The sequence below is a fragment of the Perissodus microlepis genome, chromosome 5 (assembly GCF_051167445.1).
Source record: "Perissodus microlepis isolate ML-2025 ecotype Zambia chromosome 5, ASM5116744v1, whole genome shotgun sequence".
Lineage (NCBI taxonomy): Eukaryota > Metazoa > Chordata > Actinopteri > Cichliformes > Cichlidae > Perissodus > Perissodus microlepis.
The window spans coordinates 28,902,335-28,928,234 of record NC_140465.1 but is presented as its reverse complement, the minus strand read 5'-3'; the positions used below and the strand labels follow the sequence as shown (position 1 = coordinate 28,928,234).

Here is a 25,900-nt window from a genome sequence, read left to right as displayed (position 1 = left end):
AATGTTCTGAATGCATAAAGGTTTTGAACATGTCTGAGCCATTAAAAATCTGGTTTATGATCAGGCAACATATGCATCTACACCTATAACCTACTACTGTAAAAGACAAAGTAACCCAATATCAGAAATTCAGATTACACCAAATCAAGGCAAACTGAAGATAACAGAAAGCCAGATTATCAAGTTTAGTCAACAGGGATAATGAACTTGAGGATTGTATTGCTAAAGAAAAAACAAAACAAAAAAACCCCACCAAAGTGGAAGAACCTTACAGCATTAACTTCTAGTCTATGAATTTGGCAGGTGTCACCTGTGCCCAACTCTTTTCATAGACATTTCAATGAAACTGATGCAGAAAATATTTCGCAAAAAGTCAAATGACACCCAAAATTAGCCCAGGGAAGACCACTGGACGCAAACAAAACCTATGCAGAATCTGAGCCTCTGGTCACCGTGTGTCAGGTCAGAATCTTGCCTGTGAATTAAAGTGATGCATGAATCAAATAAACTGAACAAGGGAAAATTTTCTAGATTTGTTTTAATGTACAAAATTTGTGACAAACTGTATAAATGGGTATGGCACATTGTGGCTTTGCTTACTCAAGTTCTGAATGACACTGACCAAACTGTACACATATTATTGGAATATTAAGTGTTAAAAGGCAAACACTTGCATCATTAAAACAGTATTTTTACCCCTTAACGGCTTTTAAAAAAACAAAAAGAACAAAACAGTGTTAACTGCACTTTCCTCAGGTTTAAAAAAAAAAAAAAAAAAAAAAAAAAAAAAAAAAAAAAAACCTTTTCATTCCTGGTTCACTTGTATAAAAGAACAAAAACTTTAAATATAACATTCAATAAAAGCAGCAGATAAAAGCTCAGTGGAAAGTAACAAAAAGTCCCATTAATCTGCTCATTTGAAAATATGAAGCCAGAAGAGTGGTTCCTCCATCGTAACTATCAGGTGGTTTTTCAAAGCGTTCAAACAAACCAAAAACAAAATAAAGCGACATTAAATCTCAATTTCGGGGAATGCAGTTTGCTAAAACGGTCTTTGCATAGAAGTAGTGAAGATTGCAATCCTTCCAACACAGCAGCCACATTTTGTCCCGATAAACAGCCTGATAAGCACTAAGTAGCAAAAGGGGACTTTCAGTGATACCTGCATCCCAGTCTCATGAGGCTTTGTCGGCATCTTAAACAACCCCCACCCCCAGTGTCAGTTTCACTCCTGTTAAACTCTGATCAATGAGGCATCACCAAAGCTCACACTTGTGATTTGGGTTCATGGGAGTATCTGCTTTGCATCCAAAGTGCTTAGAGAATTCACGTGAATTTGACACTGTGCCGATGACCCTGAATCTTGGAGGACTGTGAGGATCTGTCATAACGCCCTCATGCGAGCTCTCAGGTGTCTTGACAGAGCACCATACCTGTGAGAGGAACAGAGACGAGACAAAAAGGAGTTATGTCTACCTAATCCTTCAGAGTTATTCAAAAAGCTGTTGAGAATAATTTGCTTTGGTGCAAATTACCATGACAACAGGTACATTTGAGAGGCAACAACAAGACAAGCCCAAAAAGTTTGATTTGTCTCCCACTTTGATTTTTGGAGTGATTTTCAGTTCCACAGACTAGTATGTACTTTCCAACTTTCATATTTTATTCATCAAGATCCAGTGTGTGATTTAAGTGTTCCTTTAATTTTTGAGCAGCATATCTTGAGAGACTTTAAGATCAAAATCTCTCTATTCAAACCTGTCCCCTCCACCACCCATCTTATAGCATTGGTGTTTATTACAGAGTTTTACACTACAAAGCTTATAATAGGTCTTGTTGTCTTCCTACAGCCATGCTTTTGCATACAAGCATACAATCGAGATCTGTGACATACCAGCTTTCTTAGAGCCTGTCAGAAACAAACAAGAACAAGTGTGGCAAACTTGTGTATCCTTTGAGTGTGGTAAATGCAATGCCGAGAACCAAGCCAAGATGGTAACCACAAATTGTTATTCTGAACAGTTTACAGCTCAATACACATCTGGGGGTGTGCTTTAAGGCTTTAAAGCAGAAGCAGAAGCAGCGTTGGTTGGTACAAACCTGGGCAAACCCCACAAAAAACAGCTGATGGTTCGTCATTCCCAGCGCTGGCAGTGTGGCCTCCTCACCGTTCTTTTTAATCCAGTTTAAATAAGCCTTCAAAACAAAAAGAAGCACCTCAATTTACTTCTAGGGCATCACTTTTTCTTCTATAGCATTTGGTCATCTGCCTCACAGCTTATGACCTTTCATTACATGGAAAGAATGTGTGCATGTGAAGTAGTAACTAGAGGCTGACAAGGCCACTCATAGCCACCTGTTGCATTTCCAGGCTTCACTGTAAACTAGACAACCTTTTTCCAATACAGATTAATGGATATGACCCACAGCAGGCCTGTACAGGGGCTTAATGGCAAATCTGTGCACTGCTCTTCTGACCTTGTAAGCATGCAATGTGTCAAAACTTGGTTATAACCCAAATACAGTCTTATACCAGCATTGCTCACAGAAAGCCCCTTTCTGCACATTTAAATATTTCATGAGGTTTCAAGGTGAGCCGTGCTTCTTATCTGACAGACGTTGTAAGCAGCCTTGAGTCCACCGTTGTCAGCGATGTTTTCTCCCAGCGTTTGTCTTCCATTCAGAGACTCTTGGTTGATGCTGTAATTGCCATACTGCTCCACCATGCACTGGGTCTGCATCTTGAAAGCTTCAACAGAAGAGTTCTTCCACCAAGGGCGTAAGTTTCCATCTTTATCATACTCCCTGCCTTTGAATACAAATATTATTAGTTTTGGTCAAGTTTAAGTCACTCTGAAAATACAAATTAAGATTTGTACCTTGGTCATCAAATGCATGAGTCAGCTCATGGCCCATGACAACTCCAATTCCACCAAAATTGAGAGCGCTACACAAAGAAAATTTAGAGGGTTGTTAAACAGACTTGCTGAGTTTTAAGTCACCGACAATGATTTAAAGCCAAAACTGACATCTTGATCGCCTATGATATCATCACCCATGATGACTCAGACCTCAGAGGCTTAAACAGTGTAGGTGCTGGTCTCAAGTGTGAGAAAGTCATTTGTATTTCACGTTAATCTAAGTGGCTACTGGCTTCAAGTGAACACAAAGACTGAAAAGGTGGGAAATTGTGTTTGGGTGGAACAGCTGTTAGCACTGTTGCCTCAAAGCAGCAGTTCTGGATTTGAATCTCAGTAGTATATGAATGTGAGTAAATGTCACTGTCAGTTTGTCAGCCAAATATAAATGCCTTTCACAGCAGAATAAAGTTAGTGTTAATTACTTTATTTAGCAAACTCCGATAGAACATGGAGGACATACTTAGGCCAAGAGCGACTGTAGAATGGAACTTGCAGGATTCCTGCAGGCAGAACCATCTCATTTTTTGTTGGGTTGTAATAGGCATTTACTGTTGGAGGGGTCATGCTCCACCTGCAAAACAAGGCACAAGAATGCACCTCATGAGATCAACATCAAGTTCCTGTTCTTACACAGACTTCAGATCAGTTTGAAACTAATGGGAACGTTAATCTAACCCATCCTCCATAGCTCAATTAGAGACAAAGTTTGGTTCTGCTACATCAGTACAATGCAAACACACGCCAATAGAACTTCACTCCCATAACCGTGTGCTACCTCCCTGTGAGAAGGATGGTGGGAAAGAGGGTTAAAACTGAGGAACTCACTGGTTTCGGTTGGGAGGTTTCCTCAGCTGGTCTGCAGTCACTCTGCCTGAGAAGTTGTAGTACTGCATAACATTCTGGAAGTAAAGGCCTGACACCACAGCAAACTGAAAGAGGAATCAAAGTAACAGAAAATAAAATTCAGCATTTTAAGCAGGCAAAAGACCATGACAAACAAAAGTGAGAAGTTAAGACAGGTAATCCACTTTTGCATTTACCTACATCATTGAACACTTTATCCAGTTTCGTGCCATTCATGATGAATTCAGGATACCCGACCATGTTGTATATTGCATCTGCCTGTGAAAGACAACAATTTGTAAGAGACATATTTTCACAGCAGATGGCAGTGCTGCATTTCTCTGCCACTTCTACACAGAAAACAGTTCATGCACAGATGTCACCATATAGCATCAGGAGGATGCTTTATACCCACTTTTTCTTTTGCTGCCTTTTTTGTTTCTGTGTCCATCCAGCTCACATACTTCAATCCATCCTCAAATGCCTGCTTAATTTCTGTAACCATTTTCTCAGCCTGAAGCACAGGAAGACAAAGAGACGTCAATCGATCTCTCGCAGATGCTATTTTGAAGGAAGAACCTTGAAACACTTACAATGGCTTTGCTGTCCTCAGCAAAGGTGGCTTTGACAAACATCGCGCCAAGAGCAAAGCCCAAGGCACTGTCTGTGTCACTGACGCACAGCTTCCAGCGTGGAGTGCAGCTCTGCAAAAAACCCAAGACGCATTAAAGAAAACGATGCACCCTTCACTGGTTGTTAGGTGTCATTTGCCTTGTGGAGTGTTTTTTAGGCTGCCATATTTTGCTTGCTTCAGATTAGTCACCATCTCCTAGATTTCCTGGATTACACATGACTAATCCTCATAAGTTTTAACTCGCTGCATTTAAATCGCCTAGAACCCCGACTATGATAAACAGATCTAAATGGCTAGAAATAAATTCACCAATTTTGAAGTGGAGGTCTGCATCCTGCTTATTGCATTCCTGCTGTTACAATATATAATTAAGACGTAACACTATTTTTTTGGAACAATTTTATGAAGGATGCCAAGAGCTCTGATAGAAAGTGAACCATATACTTGATAAATTGCTTTGTCCATGACCTTTGTGCTGTTATTTTAAGCAAATTTTAAATGCCATCTCTCTAGGCTCAGCGATTGTATATAGCTCACAGCACTTTACATGCCACACCCAATTTTTGATGCTGCCCTGAGTCACAAGACACTGATACTAGAAACTCTTTCATTTGTTAAGTAGTTACATTTGTCATTTTCCCCTAAATCTAAAATACACTTTAAAACAAACCTTAGTTATTCAAATTAAATTTTGCAATTACAAAATAAATTTTTCTCATAACTGTTTTTAAAGATTTTCCTTGTATTTGCAAAGTCTAATTTTGCTACCTCTAGACTAACATAAGTTTATCTTCAGGTGAAAATGACAGAGCTGTAGGCAAAAAAAAGACGCAAGTGTTCAGAGCAAGAAAATGTTAAAATCCGCTCGGCATACAGATGGAAAATGAGATGTAGAACAGAAACAAAGACGCACGCAGAGTATTGGTTTGTTATTTCAGCTTGACCCCAGTGGGTAACGAGACAGGGAACAGATCTTCCTCCAATAAGGGATGAAGTCACTGGAGTATTCACAGTCAAACAGGAAGCACAACTTTAGAGATTGAGCTGACCTTTCACAAAATTTTATTTTGTTTGAAAAATAAAAAAAAATACAATCTGTAGTATCATTGTGTTTAGTAGAGCAAATCATTTGGGTTTTATTTACTGTAAAAATAACTCCATATCAACCTTTGCTCTCTAGAAAGTTGAAATCGTTAACTGCTCTTTGTATGTCAGCCATTTTTTTTATTATAGGAAAGTAGTGTGAATACTTTGCATTCACAAGACTGCAGATTATCTGTACTCTTTCTGGGGAGGTGTGACGTCATTTACTGCCACTGTATTTATGTAGCAGCCAACTCAAGACCTGGACAGTTTAACTCAGCTCTCTACAAAGTTCAACATAATGAGTGAGGTGAGCAAACTTGCTGTCATTTTTGTGAATGCACCCTTTGATCTGAATTTAAATGTCACAAGACTGTATGCTTACATTATGTCACTGAGCAAACTCTTAAAGCAGGAATTACTCAACAAGCTGTCATTTCTGAATCAACCCAGAAACTTTCAAATGCAAGTAAAAACAAAGAAGGATGCAGTTTGGAGTTGGAGTGTTTTCAGAACAGGAAACTGCAGATTCCTGTTACTGTGTCTGCATTTTATGAAGTGAACACTTTACATATTCATTTTATTCTTACTTCTGCCACTAGCTGTTACTGCCACTTGTTTCTGAGGAGGTGCATATTTAAGCCATCTATAATGCAAGTTTGAGCCTTCTGCTATTAGATACCTCTCCAGCTTGGAGTCTGAAGACAGACACCCTCTCTACTTTAAGATTAGATGCAAGGCTGTTTGATAAAGCTTACAGTTAGGGCTGGATCAGGTGACCTCAAACCATCTCCTAGTTATGCTGCTATAGGCTCACCACTGAGAGACTTCCCCTTATGCACTAAAGAGACCCCCCCCCCCCCATGCCTTTAACGTTTGTCTTCCTCTCCTGTAGTCTGGTGGCTGTTTAAGTTCTTCCTCCCCACTGCTGCCAAATGGTTGCACATATAAGGGCTGTCTAATTGCTAGAATTTGTAGAGTCTTTACAATATAAACTGCCTTCTGATTACTGATGTGAACTTAATTTACTTAGGATCACAAAAGGATAGAACCCATCCCTACAGAAGCAGTATTATAGAAATAAATACAAATTGATCTGGCAAAGATTTAACATTAACACCAGTTAAAGCTGGTTTGACATGTTTTTATATCCAATTTAACTGCCAGTGCCCAGATGCATTCCAATATGCCCATCGAGTGTTGAGATAACCAGGAAGACATTGATTATAGTGACAAGGCCTAAGGCTTCATCCCTTACCTTCTTGGTTCCATACATGACCTCAAGGAAATGCTGCTCTGCATCCTGGAACTTTTGGTCCAAAATTGAGGCCATCTTTCTCACTACTTTCATCATCATGTAGTTGTTGAGAAGGCTTACAAAAAGAAGATAAAAATATCTGTTAGAAGAAGGAGCAATTCACAATAATAAATCCAAGCAGTTGGGTCTTATCATGTAAATGTACAAGAGTTATTGTAGACGGTTGATCTCCTCTGCTCCATTTTATTTATTTGACTGCATAAATCTAAGGGAACAGATATTTACACAGCTGTGTTCACAGCGTTATGCAACCTGTCTTTGACACGTTAAAGAAAATGATTAAGAGTTTCTTTGCACCTCACCTTTTATTTGTTTTAGTTATGAGGTCAGACACTTTCTGGAGGTATTCTTTGGCATAAACCACCACTGGCTCCGATTCATTAAGTGACACAGAAGCAAACATTTCTCTGAGGTATGGCATCCAGTCCACTGCTGGAGCCAGAGTCTGCAACACACAAAACAAGCAACGGAGGAACGATGAGAAAAGTCTGGGCTTCTTTATAGTGATCTTAAAAACTTACATTCATGGTCATCACAGTGCAGCTGACATTTGAAGAAAGTTTAAATACTGCAAACATTTGTTCTTCCCTTTGCAGATACCATCAAAACTGAGGCCTACACTGGAAGTTCAGCATACTTTGCCTATCTGACTTCACTCACCCCAAAATCTCTAAATGGCAGTCACAAAGGCTCTCAGTAAACCACAGCATTTCCTGATCTAGCTACGAGGTATCACATGCAAACATACAGTGTGCAGCATAAAGCCAGCCACAAACAGAACAAAGACATAACTTAGACATAAGAAACCTATAATATTAGGAAAAACATGAAATGCTTACTCCAGCAACAGAATTGCTCTTACTAACCAGTACTGTTGTTACACAAGAGTTCTGTATAAATGTCTTGTAGCAATCCACATCTCATGATACTCAACTGGGAAAGACTTTACACAATCTTTAAGACATGCTCCAGGGCCTGTTAGGTCTGCAGTAGGAACTCAGACAGCTTTGGACCCCCAGAAACATGTGGTTAAACCTGAAGTTAGAAGAAGAGATCTCTGGAAACACTCACTGTCAGGTCCTTTGCCTCCATCTTATTGTAAATGAGCTCCTCATCTCTTCTCTCCTCCTGAGGGACTGTGATGTTGGCCAGGGTGGTTTCAAAATCTAAAACTTCCTCCATCATGGCCCGAGAACTTTCCTTTGTGCCACCCAGAAGAACTCCCAACTCCACTAGAAAGTTGAGGTATGCTGTCAGATACTATAAAGAAAGGCAGCACATTGAGACAGGGTTGTATGGAGAAAATGTTTGAATGCATTAAACTTAAATTAGGAAAGAATTCAAACTATGGAACCACATGCTACTATGCAGAGTTTATCCCCCGAGGCCAAAATAGGAATATTAAATATTTGACTTCCTTTTGTAACAAGGCAACGAGGCTCAGGGTGTGTTTAAATTACTGTGCACCCTTGCATGCAAATTGTCATAACTAAAACCAGTCTAACACTGTAGACAATACCTTTTCATTTGCAGTTTTGTTGAGGTAGTAATCACGTGAAGGTAGTCCCAGGCTGGTCTGATCCACCTAGTGTTAAGAGAAACAGCCTATGACTCCGTTCGGCCTCCGTATAAGCTCAAAATCAGCCCTTTTGTTTTCATTTGGCAAGTTTCTGCATTAGCCTGGCAACTCCAGCATGCAGGCTAATGCAGAAACTTGCCAGAGATCCCACTTTTTCCTTTTTGTCATAGTCTTGTGATGCCCTACAAAAGGAATGAATTCATTTGAAAGCAGATAGACTAATACTGTAGCAATAACAAAGGAATCGGTCCAAGAATAACAGATAAAACCTGTCCTCAAGGAAGCTGTTAAACCTTTAACTTCTGTTCTTCTCACCTGGATGATGTTAGTACTGGAGTTTTTGGAGTCTGTGCTGACAAACACAGTGAAGAAAGGAGAAGTACGCAAGTTGGCAGACACTGTTCGCAGAACTTTTTGGAAGTTGTCCTTGTCCCAAGGTTCAGTAAGACCCCATCCTCCGATCTGGAACAGACAGGAATAAACACACTTTCAGAAACTAACGGAGCCAAGAAAATCAATTCTTTTATTAAAATCGATAAAAATGATTTCTTTTAAAGGTGAATAACCATACCTGGTCAATTAGTTGCTGGAGTGGCTTAGCTCCCAGTTCCTCAATCTTGGTCTCATTCATGCAGGCCTCATAATATCGCTGGGCCTTTTCTTCAGCATCACTTAAACCTTTCATTGTTTTGTTTTCTGCCCAAATACAATGAAATCACACCAGTGAAAAACAAGCTAAAAATATGGGGGTAAAAGAAGCTTAAAAACACTGAACTGCATTCAAATAAAGGATCTTTACCTAATAACTGCTTCATTACAAGCATGTTGTGTTCCCACAGGTTGCTGAAAGAACCCCAGCGGGACTTGCCCTCATATAGTGGGTTGTTTTTTATCCAGCCCCCACAAGCAAAGTTATAGAAGTCCTGGCAGGGATCTACGGATCGGTCCATTGCTCCCAGAACCGCACTGGCCACAGTAATGCATGGCTCTGTTAGGCACAAGCCTGGGTGTGCTGTTGCACAAAAAAGCAAACAACAGTTTTAAAGCATTAAATTCATGGATAATTCACTTTCAGCATTATCAGCTAGTGGGAAACCACCAAAATGGATAATCTGAAAATAATTCATTGTGGGATCAGAAAACCAGGGTTTTCTGACCATCTGGAATCCATCATCTTAGAAGAACAAATATACAACCTGAAGGGACTGCGTATTGCAATATTCTTTAGAAATAATTAGCTGAAAAGTGATATTTGTAGGTCTTTTTGAGGAAGTGGCATGTTCCACTAATAAATAATTATTAATCAAAGTGTCTGATTAATAGATGAATATATTAAACAGAAAAGGGCAGAAGACTGAGGATTACTTCAGCAATCATTTCATTATTTCAACAGTCAAGTACAGTTTTTATACAAACACCACAAACATGTCTTTTGAGCTGTTTTAAATCTAAGATGACACTTTCCCATACAGTATATATGTGTTAGTTCTCTAGAACAATAAAGAGGAACCAAGCAGAGCACTGAGGCTTATAGATTCTCTGTTCTAAACATTAAAGCTGTTGAACAGAAACCTTTTAGCATTTACAGAAGTGTAAGCAGTGAATACCTCTACTACAAAACTTCCTGTAAGACCTTCAGCTTGTCCATATAAGGTATGAGTCAGAGACTGAGACATATGTGCTGTGATGATGTTAGTACCCTTAGGAGGTTTCATCCTTGTTCCTTTTATTATTTCAAAGTGTGATCTGACTTGTGGTGCTGAATTGGAGGAAGTGGTATTACGTTTCCCATGGTAAATTTAAGGAAGCTACCATTGATGAGACGCCACCAGGATGTCAATACAATTCCATAAACCCCTTTTTCCATAATGAACAAGGTCAAGAGAGAGATAGGGTTGTTTTTAAGCATCTAACAATCAAATTTCTACTTTAGACTTTTTTCCTTCCTCATCTCTCACATACAAGAAACTAATCACCACTAGCCAAAAATAATAAAATGAATAATTCGACAACACACAGCACTTTTGTGAAGGAATATTAGGACCACAATAATATACATTTAGGATTTTTGTAAAAATTTAGCATGGGATTCTACCTCAGTTGGCAATTTTACTTTATAATTACAAAACAAATTATATTTATAATTTTTTTTTTTTTTAAAAAAAAACATTGAATTGCATTATTGAAAATTCTCCTTTAAAGTATCTTTCATTATAGCAAAGTTGAGTTCCACTCTTGAGGTAAGATATCAGTACTGCCCATGTCTGGAGCTGGAACTACACTGAACAAAAATATAAATGCAACATTTTTGTTTTTGCTCCCATTTTATTAAATGAGCTGAACTCAAACATCTGTGTATGTAGAAAATTTTTTCAAAAGACCCATGATTCTCAAATATTGTTCTCAAATCTTTATAAATCTGTGTTAGTGTTACCAAGATAATCCATCCCACCTCACAGGTGTGGCATATCAAGGGACTGATTAGACAGCATGAATAATGTACAGGTGTACCTTAGACTGCCCACAATACAAGGCCACTCTGAAATGTGCACAGTTTTGCTTTATGGGGGGGGCAGAAAACCAGTCAGTATGTGGTGTGGCCACCATGTGCCTCACACAGGGCAACACATCTCCGTCGCATTGAGTTGATCAGGTTGTTGATCGTGGCCTGTGGAATGTTGGTCCACTCTTCAATAGCTGTGCAAAGTTGCTGAATATTGGGAGGAACTGGAACACGCTGACGTATATGCTGATCCAGAGCATCCCAAACATGCTCAATGGGTGACATGTCTGGTGAATATGCTGGCCATGCAAGAACTAGGATGTTTTCAGCTTCCAGGAATTGTGTACAGATCCTTGCAATATGGGGCCGTGCGTTATCATGCTGCAACATGAGGTGATAGTCGTGGACGAATGGCACAACAATGGGTCTAGGGATCTCGTCACGGTACCTCTGCATTCAAAATGCCAGCAATAAAATGCACCTGTGTTCGTTGTCCATAACATACGCCTGCCCATACCAGAACCCCACCATGGGCCACAACGTTGACATCAGCAAACCGCTCACCCACACAACGCCACGCACGCTGTCTGCCATCTGCCCTAAACAGTGAAAACCAGGACTCATCTGTGAACAGAACGCCTTTCCAACGTGCCAAACGCCATCGAATGAGAGCGTTTGCCCACTCTAGTCGGTTACGACGACGAACTGCAATCAGGTCCAGACCCCGATGAGGACGACGAGCATGCAGATGAGCTTCCCTGAGACAGTTTCTGACAGTTTGTGCAGAAATTCTTTGGTTATGCAAACCAATTGTTGCTGCAGCTGTCTGGGTGGCTGGTCTCAGGCGATCCTCTAGGTCAGCGGTTCCCAAACTTTTGCTGGGTCCCCTTTGTTTTACAAGAAAAATGTCATACCGCGCCCCCCCCCCCTCTGCTCTAGGTGAAGGTCCTGGGCTGGTGTGGTTACACGTGGTCTGCGGTTGTGAGGCCGGTTGGACGTACTGCCAGATTCTCTCAAACGCCTTTGGAGACTGCTTATGGTAGAGAAATTAACATTCATTTCACAGGCAACAGCTCTGGTAGACATTCCTGCAGTCAGCATGCCAGTTGCACGCTCCCTCAAAGGTTGCAACATCTGTGGCATTGTGCCGTTTGATCAAACTGCACATTTCAGAGTGGCCTTTTATTGTGGGCAGTCTAAGGCACACCTGTGCAATATTCATGCCGTCTAATCAGCCCCTTGATATGCCACACCTGTGAGGTGGGATGGATTATCTTGGTAAAGGAAAAGTGCTCACTAACACAGATTTATAAAGATCTATAAAGATTTATAAACATTTTTTTAAATGGATGCCAAGACAAAATGTAGATGTATAGAAAAAAAAGCTTAAAGTTTACAGACTTAGTTTTAATATAATTTCAAGTTTACTTGCCCACTCTTCATTTGGACCATTATACAATTCGGTCATATTTACTGTTTTTACAACATTGAGTGCCATGCCTCTCTCTTCTATAAGGTCTCTGGTTTAGACTTGAAGAAACTTAATCCAGACATTCTAGTAAGAATCTAATAAGTCTCGTAAGAACAAACTTTGCACAACTCCCTATTTAATAACCCCCCCCCCGCAAATTGCAGTCAGTCTTTCCTTGTGCAGAACAATGAAAGAAAAAAAGCACAGTAAGTAAGCTTTTTGCTATAGTTTCACATTTAGAAGTACAAATATAACCTTTAAACCCTGGAGGCAGGGATATTCAAAACAAAGCCTGGTGCCTTTTTTTTTTTTTTTTTTTTTAAGAAAAGAGTCATGTCTCTTTGATTAAGCAATGAGGCCAACTGGTACTACTGTAATTAAAACGGGTGTAGCATTCTTGTGCCTTTTCCATTTCATGTTTTGCAGAGGTGACTTTTCAAAACACTTAGGACAGCAGTGGTCAGCATTGTCACTTTAAAGCAAGAATATTCTGGGTTTGGGCCTTCTCTATGGAGTTTGCAAGTCTTCCCAGTGTCTGTTTTTTTGGCAGACACTCCAGCTTCTTCCCACAATTCAGAGGGTTAGGTGATTTTACAGTAAACTGGCTGAAGATTTAAATGTGAGCATGAACAATTGTCCATGTGTTAACCCTGTAATAGCCCAAGACCTGTCCAGGGGGATCTCCCAATCCCACTCACAACCCTGAATGGGATAAAGGGAAGAAAAATGCCTGAATGGGGTAGCGCTTGTCTGTTTTGCTAGATTTTCTTGAGTCTTGCTCTGGGTTTGTGGACACAAGGTCAACCTTTGCATTTCTACATTGCAAAAGAGTCTCTAATACATCAAGCACAAATTTGTTGATTGGCCTCAACTTTCAAGGGATCAAGCAGGGTCACCTTTGAGCCATCTATATATTTGTAAGTGTAGCTGTGACCGTTCTAAAATTTCTCCAACAATAATTTGTCTTCTTCACCTATAGCTTTCACAAGACATGGTTGATGTGGCGAGGAGAAAGTAAAGTTGTGTGGGGTCATTTATGACATTTGTAAATACAGGCACTGGGCTCCTTTCAATATAATTTATTTTTTAGAAATAAACTTATTTTGAAAATCCAAATATTTTGATTGTTTCTGCATCATGTTCTTAGTTACTGGAAGCAGCTGATTTTAAAACTCAAGTGTATAAGTTAATTACAGGCTAGGATTCTTTCATTCTTTTGTGGAGTTCAGAAAAAATAAATAAGATTAAAAATATAAAATCACTGAAAGATCAAAAATAATAGTTATACTGAGGTGTCAATAAAACTTTGAACTCACTCTGTTTGTAGAAAATCCCAGTTGTGATGAGAGTTACGAACAGGCCCACTGACAGAACGCACACCAAGCACATTAGCCTCCTCTCCATCCGTGTCCTGCTCGGCCAACATGAGGAACGGCCGCGCAGAAGACTCACCTACACACATACACAAATCCTTTAGATGGCTTTTTTAAATTCAAAGCCACAGACACTACTGCATGAATGACACACAATGAGTGTATTTACTTGTGAACAAAAACTGGAAAATATTGTGTCTAGACAAAGTTTCTCAGGGATTTGATGACAGGTATGGTTTCACAGCACAATGGCTTCTCCATTAGTCTCCTCAGCCCTCATACACGGAAAAAGGTCAAGCATTCTTTCATTGTTTCCTCACTAATAAAAGCAGTTTACTTTTGGCCTAATATAAGACAAGACAACGCTGAACTTTATCTGCTGCTTTTGGTGTTCAACCTTTAAATGATGAGTTTACCGATAACGATCTGCTGAAAAGTGGCTAAAAGACTGACTCCAAGAGTCACTCATATCCTTCAATGGACACATTACAAACTCTGGTCAGTCTGAACGAGATTCCTATAAATAAATGGTGGCTTTTGTTCATTCCACACACTACACTGTGTTGAAGCCAGGTATGCCCAAACTATAAATATAGGGATCAGATTTGCTGCTATTAGAAGACATTTTCACAAGTCAAATTAAAGTGTGATCGAAGCAAAGGCAGCTTCTTAATCCCAGAGCCTTAGTGAATTAAGCAGGTTTGGTGCAGAGCTGCATTTCTGAGCACAATTGAGATAATCACTGCCAAGTCTTTCTCACCTGTAGTCTGCCACAGTCTTAGGAAGCTACATTTCATTTCACAAAAATAAAAACCCACACGTACTTGAATCTAGGCACAGTTTGAACACTGTTTCAATCCTGGTTAAATAAAGCACCTAAAGAATGAACGAACTGAAGAATGAACTGCACAAAGCAGTGTCTGTCTGCACTGTATGGACATGAACTGTTTAACTTAAGGAATGAGGCCAAATGCTCTATCTGCAGTCTCAGTGAAATCCTTTATACATGTTGTGTTCTTTCATAAAGCAGAAAAAAATACAAAGGATTTCACACTTAAATGCTTCAGTGTCTGTGCACAACAACTTCCTTGTGTGAAAACCATAAAAAAATAAAGACAACTTCATCTCAATGGGGAGAAAAAAAAGCAACCAATTTCATTCGGTTTTAAAACTAAAGTCGATTTGTGGAATATTCTTGCGTTGGGAATTCTTTAATTTAGTTAGCTTTATTATTTTTTTTTTTTTTACTGTTGACATGGTTAATTTGTGCTTGATGCCACACTGAAAGCCAAGCAAAACAGTGGAGGCAAAGTTCAGATTTCAGTATTGTTTGAACTAGACTGTTTTCAGTTATAGCACTGACAATTTTATTTTACAGGCGTTTTATTTTGTCCCCACCATGAATAAAATAAATAAATAATAAGATGCAGCAATCTGCACCCAACATGTATGAAAATGATAAAAATGACAGCTATGCATTTATCCATCAATTCATTCCTTTTCTTAACTGCTTATCCAACCAGTTTCAGTGGACTGATACCAGCTGATGCTGGGTGAGAGTTGGGTGCACCCCGTCCATCACTGAGCAAAAACAAAATGCTGTCTCTGGACAGAACTGGAGGAAACCCACACAAGTGATGTGACCATAGTTTTCTTTTTCTGGTGACTTTTTCTGGAAGAGTTTAAAGCCTTTTTTTTTTTTTTTTAACTTATTCATTAACAGTATTCCAGTGGATCCAAATTTAGTTTGAGAACTACAGGCACTGGGGAGGATATGTCCCAGCTCACTAGCGGTTAGGCCATCTTTCGTTCAACTGTCATGCAAATATACTCACTAATCTTATAATCTTCTATTTCATACACAGGCTCAGTTCAGAATGAGGCCTCTATTTAGACGTTTTGGCCAATGCAACATTACATGAAGACTTCAAATTCCTTCATAAATCAGAATAGGAATACATTTCTAAGTACTAGATATCTTAAAGTTATGGATAGACATGTTAAACTAATACTACGGCTAGAGTGGCAGCTTTTATCGAACCACTAAATGAGGACAGCTTGGTTAAAAAGAAAAAAAATCTAATCATAAGCCTAAGCTGCTGTTGGTTCATCTGTAATTAAAATTTAGAAAATGTGCCGTCTTACACCAGGTGCAAAACCTCAACAGTTACACACTTACCCACATGTTTTATAATAATCCAGTACCAGCACCAACCTGTTTCTTATTTTTAGCCCAAGGTATTTGCATTCTTACCTGCATGGGAGCTGATGGGTAGATATCGTCACTGGTGGAGTCCACTATGTCCTCCTCGTCCAGGGTGGCTCGCCTGTATGCGGACATCTGAAAAGTCAAATTAAGAAAAGACTCTCTCAGAGCTTCCATGTTGCTTCAAGCATCTAATAACATCCCACTAACGTGTGTGAGAGTTTTTGCGTGCGGTGTCTGTTCTTCAGGAATTTAAGGCAGAGTAGGGTTTCCCTCTAAAATCCATCAGGAGAAAACAAAATTATCCGGTTTACTTCTTTCACTCACACAGCAAAACTGCTTGGGGGAAAAAAATGGAACATAAAAAAACAACACGTGTTGGTCTGCCTTTCAAAGCACTTTTCTGCTCCCTCCAGTTCTGTCAACACCTCTAAACGCCCCCATGGCTTCAGGCAGAGAGACCCTGCAGCAAACTTCACAACAGTAGGAAAACCTCCTCCTCCTCCTGAAAGTACGATCTCCTTGCGCTTCTCCTCTCCCTCTCTTCCTGAGCAAAGTTTCTGTAGACTTCCTTTTCAGCACGGTCTATGCAAACACGGCAACAGAGAAGCCGGAACTACTGAAAAACGGGAAGCAGCTCTGACTTTTACATGACTGAGACTGAGTGTATGGTACAGATTGTGTGAGCGTGCGAGTCTATGTGAGTGTGTGTGAAAGCACATACTCAAATGTGGTTTCACTTAGATTTGTGGAGGCAAGCGCGCAGTTGTAGTTCACGCCCTTTGTCTTTTCTATAGGACACAATGGACTGGGAGGAGGAGCGCAGAAAAAAAAAAAACAATCTTTCACATACATGCTCAGTTTCTTTTGCAATTGTTACCTGAAAGTCATAACAGCCACTTCTTCTCATGTTTAATTCCTCACCCAAAAAGGGGCACAAACATGAAAAAGCTGTTTTAAAAAAGAAGCCATCCGGAAGGGAAGCTGTGAGTATATATGCTGGGGAGAGTGATTGTCTGATTGGGGACAGGTGTGGTGGAAAATTGGAGGGAAACGTAAGAAGGACCAGAAGCAAAGCTAACAGGAATGAACATGGTCCAAGGATTACAAAATAAATCAGGAAGTGGCAGAACAGAAATCCTGTACCATGACGTGTCAGTGGAACCTGTCATCGGTATAACCTAAACACATAGTTATAAGACAAAGAATATCTACAGCTGACCATCAGCAGTAATTCCTTCTTTGGGAAGTATATGTAAAAAATAAAAGAAAATGTATCATGGCTCTATTTATTAAAGTATAATGTCTGGCTGATTTAAGCGGGTAAGCGACACAAACACCAATAATGCACAACCACACTAACTTTCCATTATAAAAAGAAAAATAACTTGAAAGGTAAGGTAATAGTAATAATATTTCATAATAATGAATAGAAATAGCACTTCAAAGTTTCCTTTATGAGCTGGAGTGGGAAGCTGGTCACCAAATGACAAAGAAGTTTAACCCTATTAGCTGAGGCTTGCACATGGATCCATTTATTAGACAACACATCATATTGCGAATCGTTTTAATCTGCTGAAGAAGCTATAAAGATTTTATAAAGCAGCCGCTTTATTTTTGACCTGTGATGATGGGAGGGATAAGCAATAAGCAATAAGGTTCTCATAGCATTGTGTCTAGCACTGTAGCCTATTTTGGAATCTGCTGCCCAGCTGGAACACGTTCTTCCTGTGGGTACTCTGGCCTCCTCCATGAGTCCAAACACATACATGCTAGCTTAACTGTTGATTCTAAGTTGGCCGTGGTTGCGAATGGCAGCGCGCATGATTGTCTGTCTCTCTAAATGACTGGCGACTAGCTAAGACCCTGAACTGAATAAGAAAAATTGGATGAATGGTGATGCTTTTATGACCAAAAGAATATGATCAGGAATGTGAGCAGGGGAAATTAGCTTTCTCTGAAGGGTGTCTCGGCTAAACCTCAGCATGATATAGTACTGCGCTGAATCCTCACTGAGGGGTGATGTCATTTTTTGCATTTATACATGTGCATTGATCTGTGTGTATTGCTCTACCAGCAGGTTTTGTTTGGATCTGGAGCTGACTAAACTTCAGGAATAGTTACTTTTACTAAAATGCAGGAAGGCTGAGTTGATACATGTGTTTTTATGACTGTGAAAATGAGAAAATGCCTACACATGCAGAAAACTAGCTATTTTATTAGCATAACTGTAAGCAAGAGACAGTTACAACTTTTGTTACACAGAGGTATCCTCCTGTGTTACTCAATATACTGAGGTTATACCATATAATGCTACCAAACAGCCCTATCACAGCTGTTGTGGTCTGTGTTGCAGAAACACGTAGTTATATTACTGTGAAGGTGCACGTCATTCTGTGGTGCAGGGTACAGATTTAAACCATAGCTGTCTATCCTTTTATTTTTCAGTGCGTATCTAGGTTGGGGTCACAGGGGTAGCAATTTAAGCAGAGATGGCCAGAACACCCTCTCCCCAGCCACCTCCTCTTCCAGGGGGACACCAATCAAGCCTGGTGGGTAGGGGTGGGACGGCTCCTCCAGGTAGAACGTGCACAAATGGGGACTTGGAATATCAGTTAAATCCTACAGTGTCAACGAAACTGGATACAGGATGGATGGACATAAAGAAACTTTCATGAATGACTTATATAGTGTTTAGGTTTTTATTTAGTTTTTAAGATTTATCTCGTTTATTTTCTTAAAAAGCACTACTTTTCATGTCTCCTGTATTTCCTTTTTCTTCACTCTGTGTCACTACCACTCACTTCCTCTTTTTCAGTGTCATATGTGTCTTTGTGTGTGTTACTCTGCCACTTTTGTGATTCCCCTGCCCCACCCTCATTAGGTTCACCTGTCATTTATTTTCACCTGTACCCATCAGCCCTGTGTGTATATACTCCTGTCTCGCCACGTGTCACTGGTTAGGCTGTCTGCTGTTCCACCTGGTGTCCCTCCTTGTGGTCTTGCGGATTACTGTCGTGTTTGCACAAGCCTTTTGGACTTTGTTTAGACTTGTAATTCTTTTTTGGGTGTCAATGTTGCAGCTAAACCTGCCTCTTGGGTTCTACATTTTTGACCTTTAATCACATTTAAACAACTAAAACACAAAAAAACTGTTAGTGATGGTGTTTAAATTAAGCAAAATTTAAAACCCATCTCAGTTTATGAATGTATTCATAGCAGCCTATTTCACAATAAATCTCAAATATTTGAATAATTGGACATGATTTTTGAGGAATGTCTGTGAAGGTTCTCAGTCATCCAGGTCATCGTAGTCAAAGGAGCTTGCAAAGAAAAGCGTCTGGACTTCTTTAAGTTTACTTGAAGACGTTTCACCTCTCATCCGAGAAGCTTCTTCAGTTCTAAGGTCAAATGGTGGAGAGTCCCAGATTGAGGAATATTAAACTACACACCACAATCTAGTTTCTTGCTTGCAATTCAAAGAGTCAATTTCCAAATGTTCCGATTATTCTCAAAGGCAATGTGCAATAACGCTACGTCCAGATGAACAGAATCAACTTTTGGAGAGTTACTTTCCTGGATGATTGAGAATGCATCAAGACGCAATGTGCAATCCATTTTTAAGAGCTAATTTGAAACTTCCAAACCTAAGGAGCTACTTCCTATCACTTACAATTCATAAACAGATCTTTTAGTACAGCGACTGACATTACACAACTTTGTTTTCTAATACTCCCCATAGCCTGTTGGCTCAGTAACGAGGACAGGTTAAAAAAAAACAAAAAAAGAAAAACTTTTGCAATAAATCTTGTGTGTACTGTTTCAGGGAGAGCTAGAGGAATTACTGGCTCCTATTGATACAGCTTTTCAGGCGTTTCTGGTAACAGGAAAAGATCAGAGTGGCAAGGAAAGCGTTGACTGGATTGCTGCTTTTATTAACAAACTGCGCCACCCAGGTCACTTTCAGCAGCTCTGACATTGAACTGCTAGCTGTGAGGTTACACACACATTACATGCTCTGGAAGTTTTTAAATGCCATCTTGGTTGTTGTTTCAATCTTAGTTTTTCCCCTTGTGGGCAGTTCACATGTTAGTCTTTTGACCAAAAACCAAACCAGCGACTGAAATAAATGTTTACTTGATTAAGACTTAATTAGATTGTCTCATAAGCACAGCCAGAAGGTCAGATCCTTTCTTTTAGTTCCCACTTGTCTCTCATAAACAAAAATTGATGTTCCTTCCACAAAAATCCTCGAGAATTCCATGCAAACCAGGAGCACAAATTCCTGTGATTCCTACTAAATCTTGGTTTCTATTAGATGAGATTTGTGAAATGAACCCCAATGGGAGGAGGGGAACAGCTGTCAGTTGAAGTTAAACTGAAAATTTGTTGAGAAAGAGTGTTGGATTTGTTGGTACTGCTGTTCTTGGTCGGCTGCTTGCTGCTTAAATAGTTGTACATAAATAAGCCGACTTAAAAAAAAAGAAATAGTTACTGAAGCAGAAGGAAACTGAAAAAAAAAAAAATTAAATTAAAAGGCTTTCATTCTGATCAGTAGTATAAAACTTACTAGGGAAGACACTGATACCAGCCAATAACTGTTTGGGGGCTTTTATTCGGAAAAAAACCTACTGCTTGTTGTTGTCCTCATGACTTCCTAGATCTAACTAGGGGCTTTATTAAAAAAAAAACATATCAGGCTTACATTAAGAAGGAAAGTGCTTTCTTTAAAAAAAAACCCCAAAAAACAATAACTCAGTGTAAAGCATCACTAACATCTGCTGACTAACTTTTTTAATTCTGAAAAGGTGACACTTTAAAGCTTTCTGGTAAATTCAACAGCTAAAGATATGGTCATACTGATACCTTTTTGTATTTAACCGGGGGCTTTTATTTTGGAAACTGGATATATTTTAAAGCACATTGAGCTTACATTAAGAAACTGAGGGCTTTTATTTTGAAATTCTGACACCAAGACCCACGCTGTAGCAGTTGTCAGAGTGTTTCTGCGACAAACACTGCATTTGGCGAGTTGCATGCCAAAAAACAAACAAGCAAAAAGGATGATTCTACATACTTTGCAAAAACCATCACTGTGTTGGTGTGTTTATGAACTCCAATAAAGGGCTGGCAGCTGGCCTGCTGGATCATACAATCAGCTTATGAAAAAATGGAAGGACTAAAATGATGAGGGGAAAGAGGTAGGGCAGAATATGAGGGCATAGATACACTTTCAATTATATAAATGGTTTCGAATGGCCTATAGCTCAAAGCAAAAGGTCTAATGGGGACATTGACGTTTGACTTTCTCGTTTGACACACATACATTTTGCTCCATCAATATTTGACCTATAACTCATTAAAGGATTACAGCTGTTCCATTTAACAAAAAAAGCGCCTCATGAATTAAACAAAGTGAGTGTAACTCAACAAAATTATATGCAAAAAAGAAAAACATCCCGGTTTAATCATGTAGTCTGCTTTGGATCACAGTGCAGGATAACAAAATGCAGTATTTACTGGCACTGACCACGTTGTTGCTGCACAGGCATTCCTGTGCACATTCACTGTTTCTGAACACTTTCCTGGCAGCTAGAGTCTGTGCAGATGTGTACGCACAGATTGCCACACAGATTGAGCTGAATCACTACGTAGTCACAATACCACTTCCCCTTTCCTGTTAATATTTTGTGACCAATAAAGGCCTCTTTTATTTTCAGGAAATGTGAATTTTAATACTTGATGCAATACTAATATACACTCATCCACACAGACCTGAAAGAAAGAGTTATAAATTATAAATATGAACCTTAGGTCTCTCCTGCTCACAAGTTCCTGTTGATGCCCTTTCTTAAAGGAAGTCACGCTAAGTGACAAGTGGGAGGCATATGAAAACATAAAATGATGCAAATCTTACACTAACAGTCTGTGGTCAAGGTCAGTTGTGGACACTTTTGTAGGAAATCCCTAATGGTGTCCCACAGGGCCCAAAGATGTCTTCCCAAAGTAAAGCCGACAGTATGCGAGGTAAGTATCCTCTAATTCTTGGAAATGACGGGAGACTGTGGCCTTTGAGGGAGACTGTAAACCCCAACCATGCGTCAGTAATTCGTCACTGATCCTGCAAACCAGACGATTATTTGTAGCACTCGGGCATTCTTCCAATAATAACTTCAGTGTGTTTGTGTTTAGAATTGTGTGCTGCATGCGCTATGGCGTGCAGAGTTTGACAGTTTATTAGCAAAGAAACAAATGCGAGTAGGACGAGAGGAAAAAGAAAATGTGTAAAAAATGTCGGCGGAAGGAGGGAGATGATTTAAAGTTTGTCTGACATGAGCTGGCAGTGCACCCATTCGGCACGGGAAGAAGTGTGCCCTGGTTAACCACTGTGGTAAGCCAGCGAGACGCTAGGTCTGAATGCAGCTGCAGACCACATAAGATCAGTAATTAATGACTACATGCTAGAAACAAGTTACAATATAAGCCTAGTATCCTGCGCAAGAGACACGTGTCTGTTGACTTCTGTTTATCAGATCTGAATCATGCTGCGCTGTCATGCAGAGATGAATCTCAGAAGACTTTCAGCAAGAAGCAGAGAAAAAAACAGGCTTCTTTCCAAGCCTAAAGCTCTTTGTTAACCCATTGGTGTGAATCCAAAGTTCAGGAAAAACATTCCAGGAATACCACCCAGTCGAACATAAACATGACTAAACATCCTACTATAACAAGTACAAACTTTTTGATCCAGTCCAACATATTACCTGATGAGAAACTGGCTGAACACACTGCAGCTGCCTCTGGCTGTGTTTACTGGAATACTGCAATTCAGTGCTCGCCGCTTCAACTTGTTAGCTGAGTTTTCGACCTGTGCCTAATGTTCGCATGTTTACGTAGCAAATGAAGCAAAGAAATTAAACTAGGAATAATGCCTGGTGCAGTTGTTCCTAAAAGGATCCACCAACCACTTAATCTTTTGTGTCCAGGCTCCTGTTTCTGCCTGAAGGCCGCTGATAAGACAAAGTCATCTCAGGCTGCAACTCTTGATCCCTGATGTCAAAACAGCAGTGGAAATTTCTTTTTTGTCACAGTGCAGAGACGATGTTTCCTTTGGGGAAAACACCCTGATAATGACCCCCCCCCCTCCACAAAAAAAGAAAAAAGAAAAAAAGAAAAGAAATAAAGCTACTTTCCCAGGCTTTCCCAGCTCTGATTGTTAAACTAAGCTGAAGAGCTTTATGAGAATCATAACACTTCAGGCCTATTTTTAGTGTTCTGTGTATGCCTCCTTTGACAAAATAAAGAGCTTGCATTTTCTCTCACATGGTTTTTAATATGCAGGTTTCAGCTCTGAAATTCTTCAGATTCCTGGTTAGTGTACAACTCCAACTCATTATTCTGTGTACTTTTCAGGTACTCTGACGTATGTACAGTGATCAAATATCAGTGAGCCAGCTCTTGTTTCGCCATCATGCTGTGTGTCTGCTGCAAGTAACCAAAGTATTAAGTTCAGTCATCCTGACCCTGCATGCACACAAGTTAAACGTGGTAGAATAATATTTGCTCTGATACATATAATATGGCATATTGCTATATTTCAATATAGTTCTCATATATGATTAAAGCGCTCCAAGCAGGACCTTTTTAGCATAAGGTCAGGGTTAAAAGGAGTGGCACACGGAGGCTTGCACCAGCACAAACAGATAACAGCAGATTACCTGTTCCTGCTGTTGTTATGGCATCCTGCAGCACACTCCTGATCACACCTAGGTAATGAATAACTGAGTGAACCAAGCTCCCCAAGTGCAGCACCTCCAGAGCCTTGTAAACATCTTTAAACCAATCAATCACCCAGATCACCCAGGCATGAAACTGTACAAATAGTTGCCTTCTGTGCCAGCAATCAACAGAGCAGTATTTCAAACAACCTAGATATTGATTTTAACTTGAGTTTGGACTGGTTAATTGCTTCATAAATTAAAAAGAAAAAGCAGTGAAAAGCAGAAGTAGCTCTCAACAGAGAGGAAAAGGAAGTGGCAAAAGGACATGAAAATCAGGAAATCCAATTCCTCCTAAAGCTGAGGTTAAGGTGAAGCAATCTATTTTAGGAAGAATTTGCATTAAATTTGATGTAATAACTTGAAACTTTTATTATGGTTGCGTTGGTCCCTAAACACCAGCAGAAAACATTCTGGATAGTCTTTTAAAGAAAGTTTTCACTATTTAGTTCTTTACAGTACACAAAGAGGGGGGCAGAGGCACAAAACAATCAATTTTTTGCCTCTGTATATATAATAAATTCTTACAAATGTAATCTCAAATACGCTGGTTGTAGAAGTTGTGGTGACTAAAATGTCACATATGCACAGGTCAGTGCAGACGGTTGAGCATGTTAAATGGTACATGGAACGATAGGAGGTTGAGGTTGACTCACTAAACGCACCCCTGGGTATTTATGAACACAACTTTGATGACTCAAACGTGATGTGTGTCAAAGTTAGTAGTGAAAACCTGAGAGGCTGCAAACAAGACTATTAATGCAACATATTTGAATATGGCAGCAAAGCCCCAAATCTCTACTGGATAGTTACTGTCAAATTAAAACCCACAGCATGAAGCTAACCTAGAATAAGGCCACTAAACTCCATGCAAGGCTCTGTATACAGCCTGCTCTTTAGTTATATAGGAAGCACAACCACACATTTGCATTAACATTTCCTTTAAAAACAGGGTTTCTTCCTTTAATGACCACAACTTCGCAGTAGTTTGTAATAATCAGTCTCTCTTAATGCGTTACTGCGCACAGTCCAATTGTGTAATTACACTTTTAATCAGTATCGCTTGTAGCCAGAGGACGTCTTACCGTGCTCTCTGTTGATCTGCCGCCACCGCCGTGACTCTGGTGCGCTTTCTGACCGTGGGACAGTGAGCGATCTTCAGCTAAAACAGCCAAAGAGCCTGCGCTTCATTGTCAAGATAGTTCACGTCCCTCTGAAACTTTCCTCCACTACGCCTCTACCCCGGAAATCAGCACATCCACGCCTAGAGGTTTCCGATAGAAGCACTCAAACTGAAATGAGAGGCGTCGGCAAGAAGCTGCTCTCTCAGCATAAAAACATCAAATTGGTTTTTAATGGTAAGGTTTAATAGTGACCTCTCTCTTTTTCCCCGTATCCGAGTTGTCACAGTAGCCTACATAGATTAGTAAAAGATAAACACTAAGGAGTATTAGCCTGTATTACTAAGTTAACCCAACATTAACTAAGCATTTTGGTTATGCTGAACTTGCCAGAGCAATGATATCAATATAACTGGTGATAAATTAACTGAGCTCGTGTAACAATGTATCAAAAGTTCAAACAACCACCAAAATGTATGCTTGTTCTTCTAACGTCATAAACTTTAAAATCCCAATTCAAAAGTTTGAATTTTTAAAATGTAATTATTATTATTATTATTATTAAGTACTCTTTATATCAGCTTTACTCACCTTGAAACACTTTGGTGTAACAACTAGAACAGTTCCAGCATTTTTTCCTCCCAGTAGTCCTCATATTGTATTTTACTTCAGTGATACATGTACATCATGTTGTATCAATTGTTAACATGCAGAGTTAAAATTTCGCATTCGTACAACATTGAACTTCTGAATATATGACCTTTGACTGTTAACCGATATCTCTGTTCATTTTGAAGCCTTGACAAACTGAAAAAATACTCTAAAAATACACCAAGCACCCCCAAAACAAATGCTATTTAAGATAGGAAAGGGTATGAACTACATTAGGCTCTATGGATGTTTATCTTTTATTTTATTTTATTTATTTTTTTAGCCTGACAGACCAGATACAAACCAGAAATTTGTATAAAGAATGTAGCTGCATATGATGATTGAGAAAGCAGGTCTAACAGCGACACCCAAAGGAGGTCACAGTAAACAGCAAGAAGCATACATCCAAAATAAAACCACAC

General features: G+C 39.5%; 1 protein-coding gene and 1 pseudogene across 3 annotated transcripts; one reads left to right on the top strand and one right to left on the bottom strand.

Moving 5' to 3' along the window:
- Nucleotides 1–521: 521 nt before the first annotated feature.
- On the bottom strand, nt 522–24,913 carry ece1 (endothelin converting enzyme 1). Of its 3 annotated transcripts, none has more exons than XM_084929212.1 (19): nt 24,792–24,913; nt 15,980–16,066; nt 13,669–13,804; nt 9,178–9,390; nt 8,950–9,074; nt 8,694–8,840; nt 8,319–8,384; nt 7,871–8,059; nt 7,102–7,244; nt 6,740–6,854; nt 4,358–4,468; nt 4,180–4,278; nt 3,966–4,043; nt 3,747–3,850; nt 3,382–3,492; nt 2,880–2,947; nt 2,619–2,809; nt 2,101–2,196; nt 522–1,433 (listed from the first exon to the last, which is right to left on the bottom strand). In XM_084929212.1, the coding sequence occupies exons 2-19, from the start codon at nt 16,064–16,066 to the stop codon at nt 1,257–1,259; spliced, it is 2,256 nt and encodes a 751-aa protein (XP_084785338.1). In that variant the 5' UTR covers nt 24,792–24,913; the 3' UTR covers nt 522–1,256. The 3 variants fall into 3 exon arrangements, with proteins under 3 accessions (XP_084785338.1, XP_084785336.1, XP_084785335.1); XM_084929210.1 differs by lacking the exon at nt 24,792–24,913 and adding an exon at nt 16,812–16,909; XM_084929209.1 differs by lacking the exon at nt 24,792–24,913 and having other exon boundaries at nt 15,980–16,653.
- On the top strand, nt 11,054–11,924 carry LOC146387545 (uncharacterized; annotated as a pseudogene).
- Nucleotides 24,914–25,900: the final 987 nt, after the last annotated feature.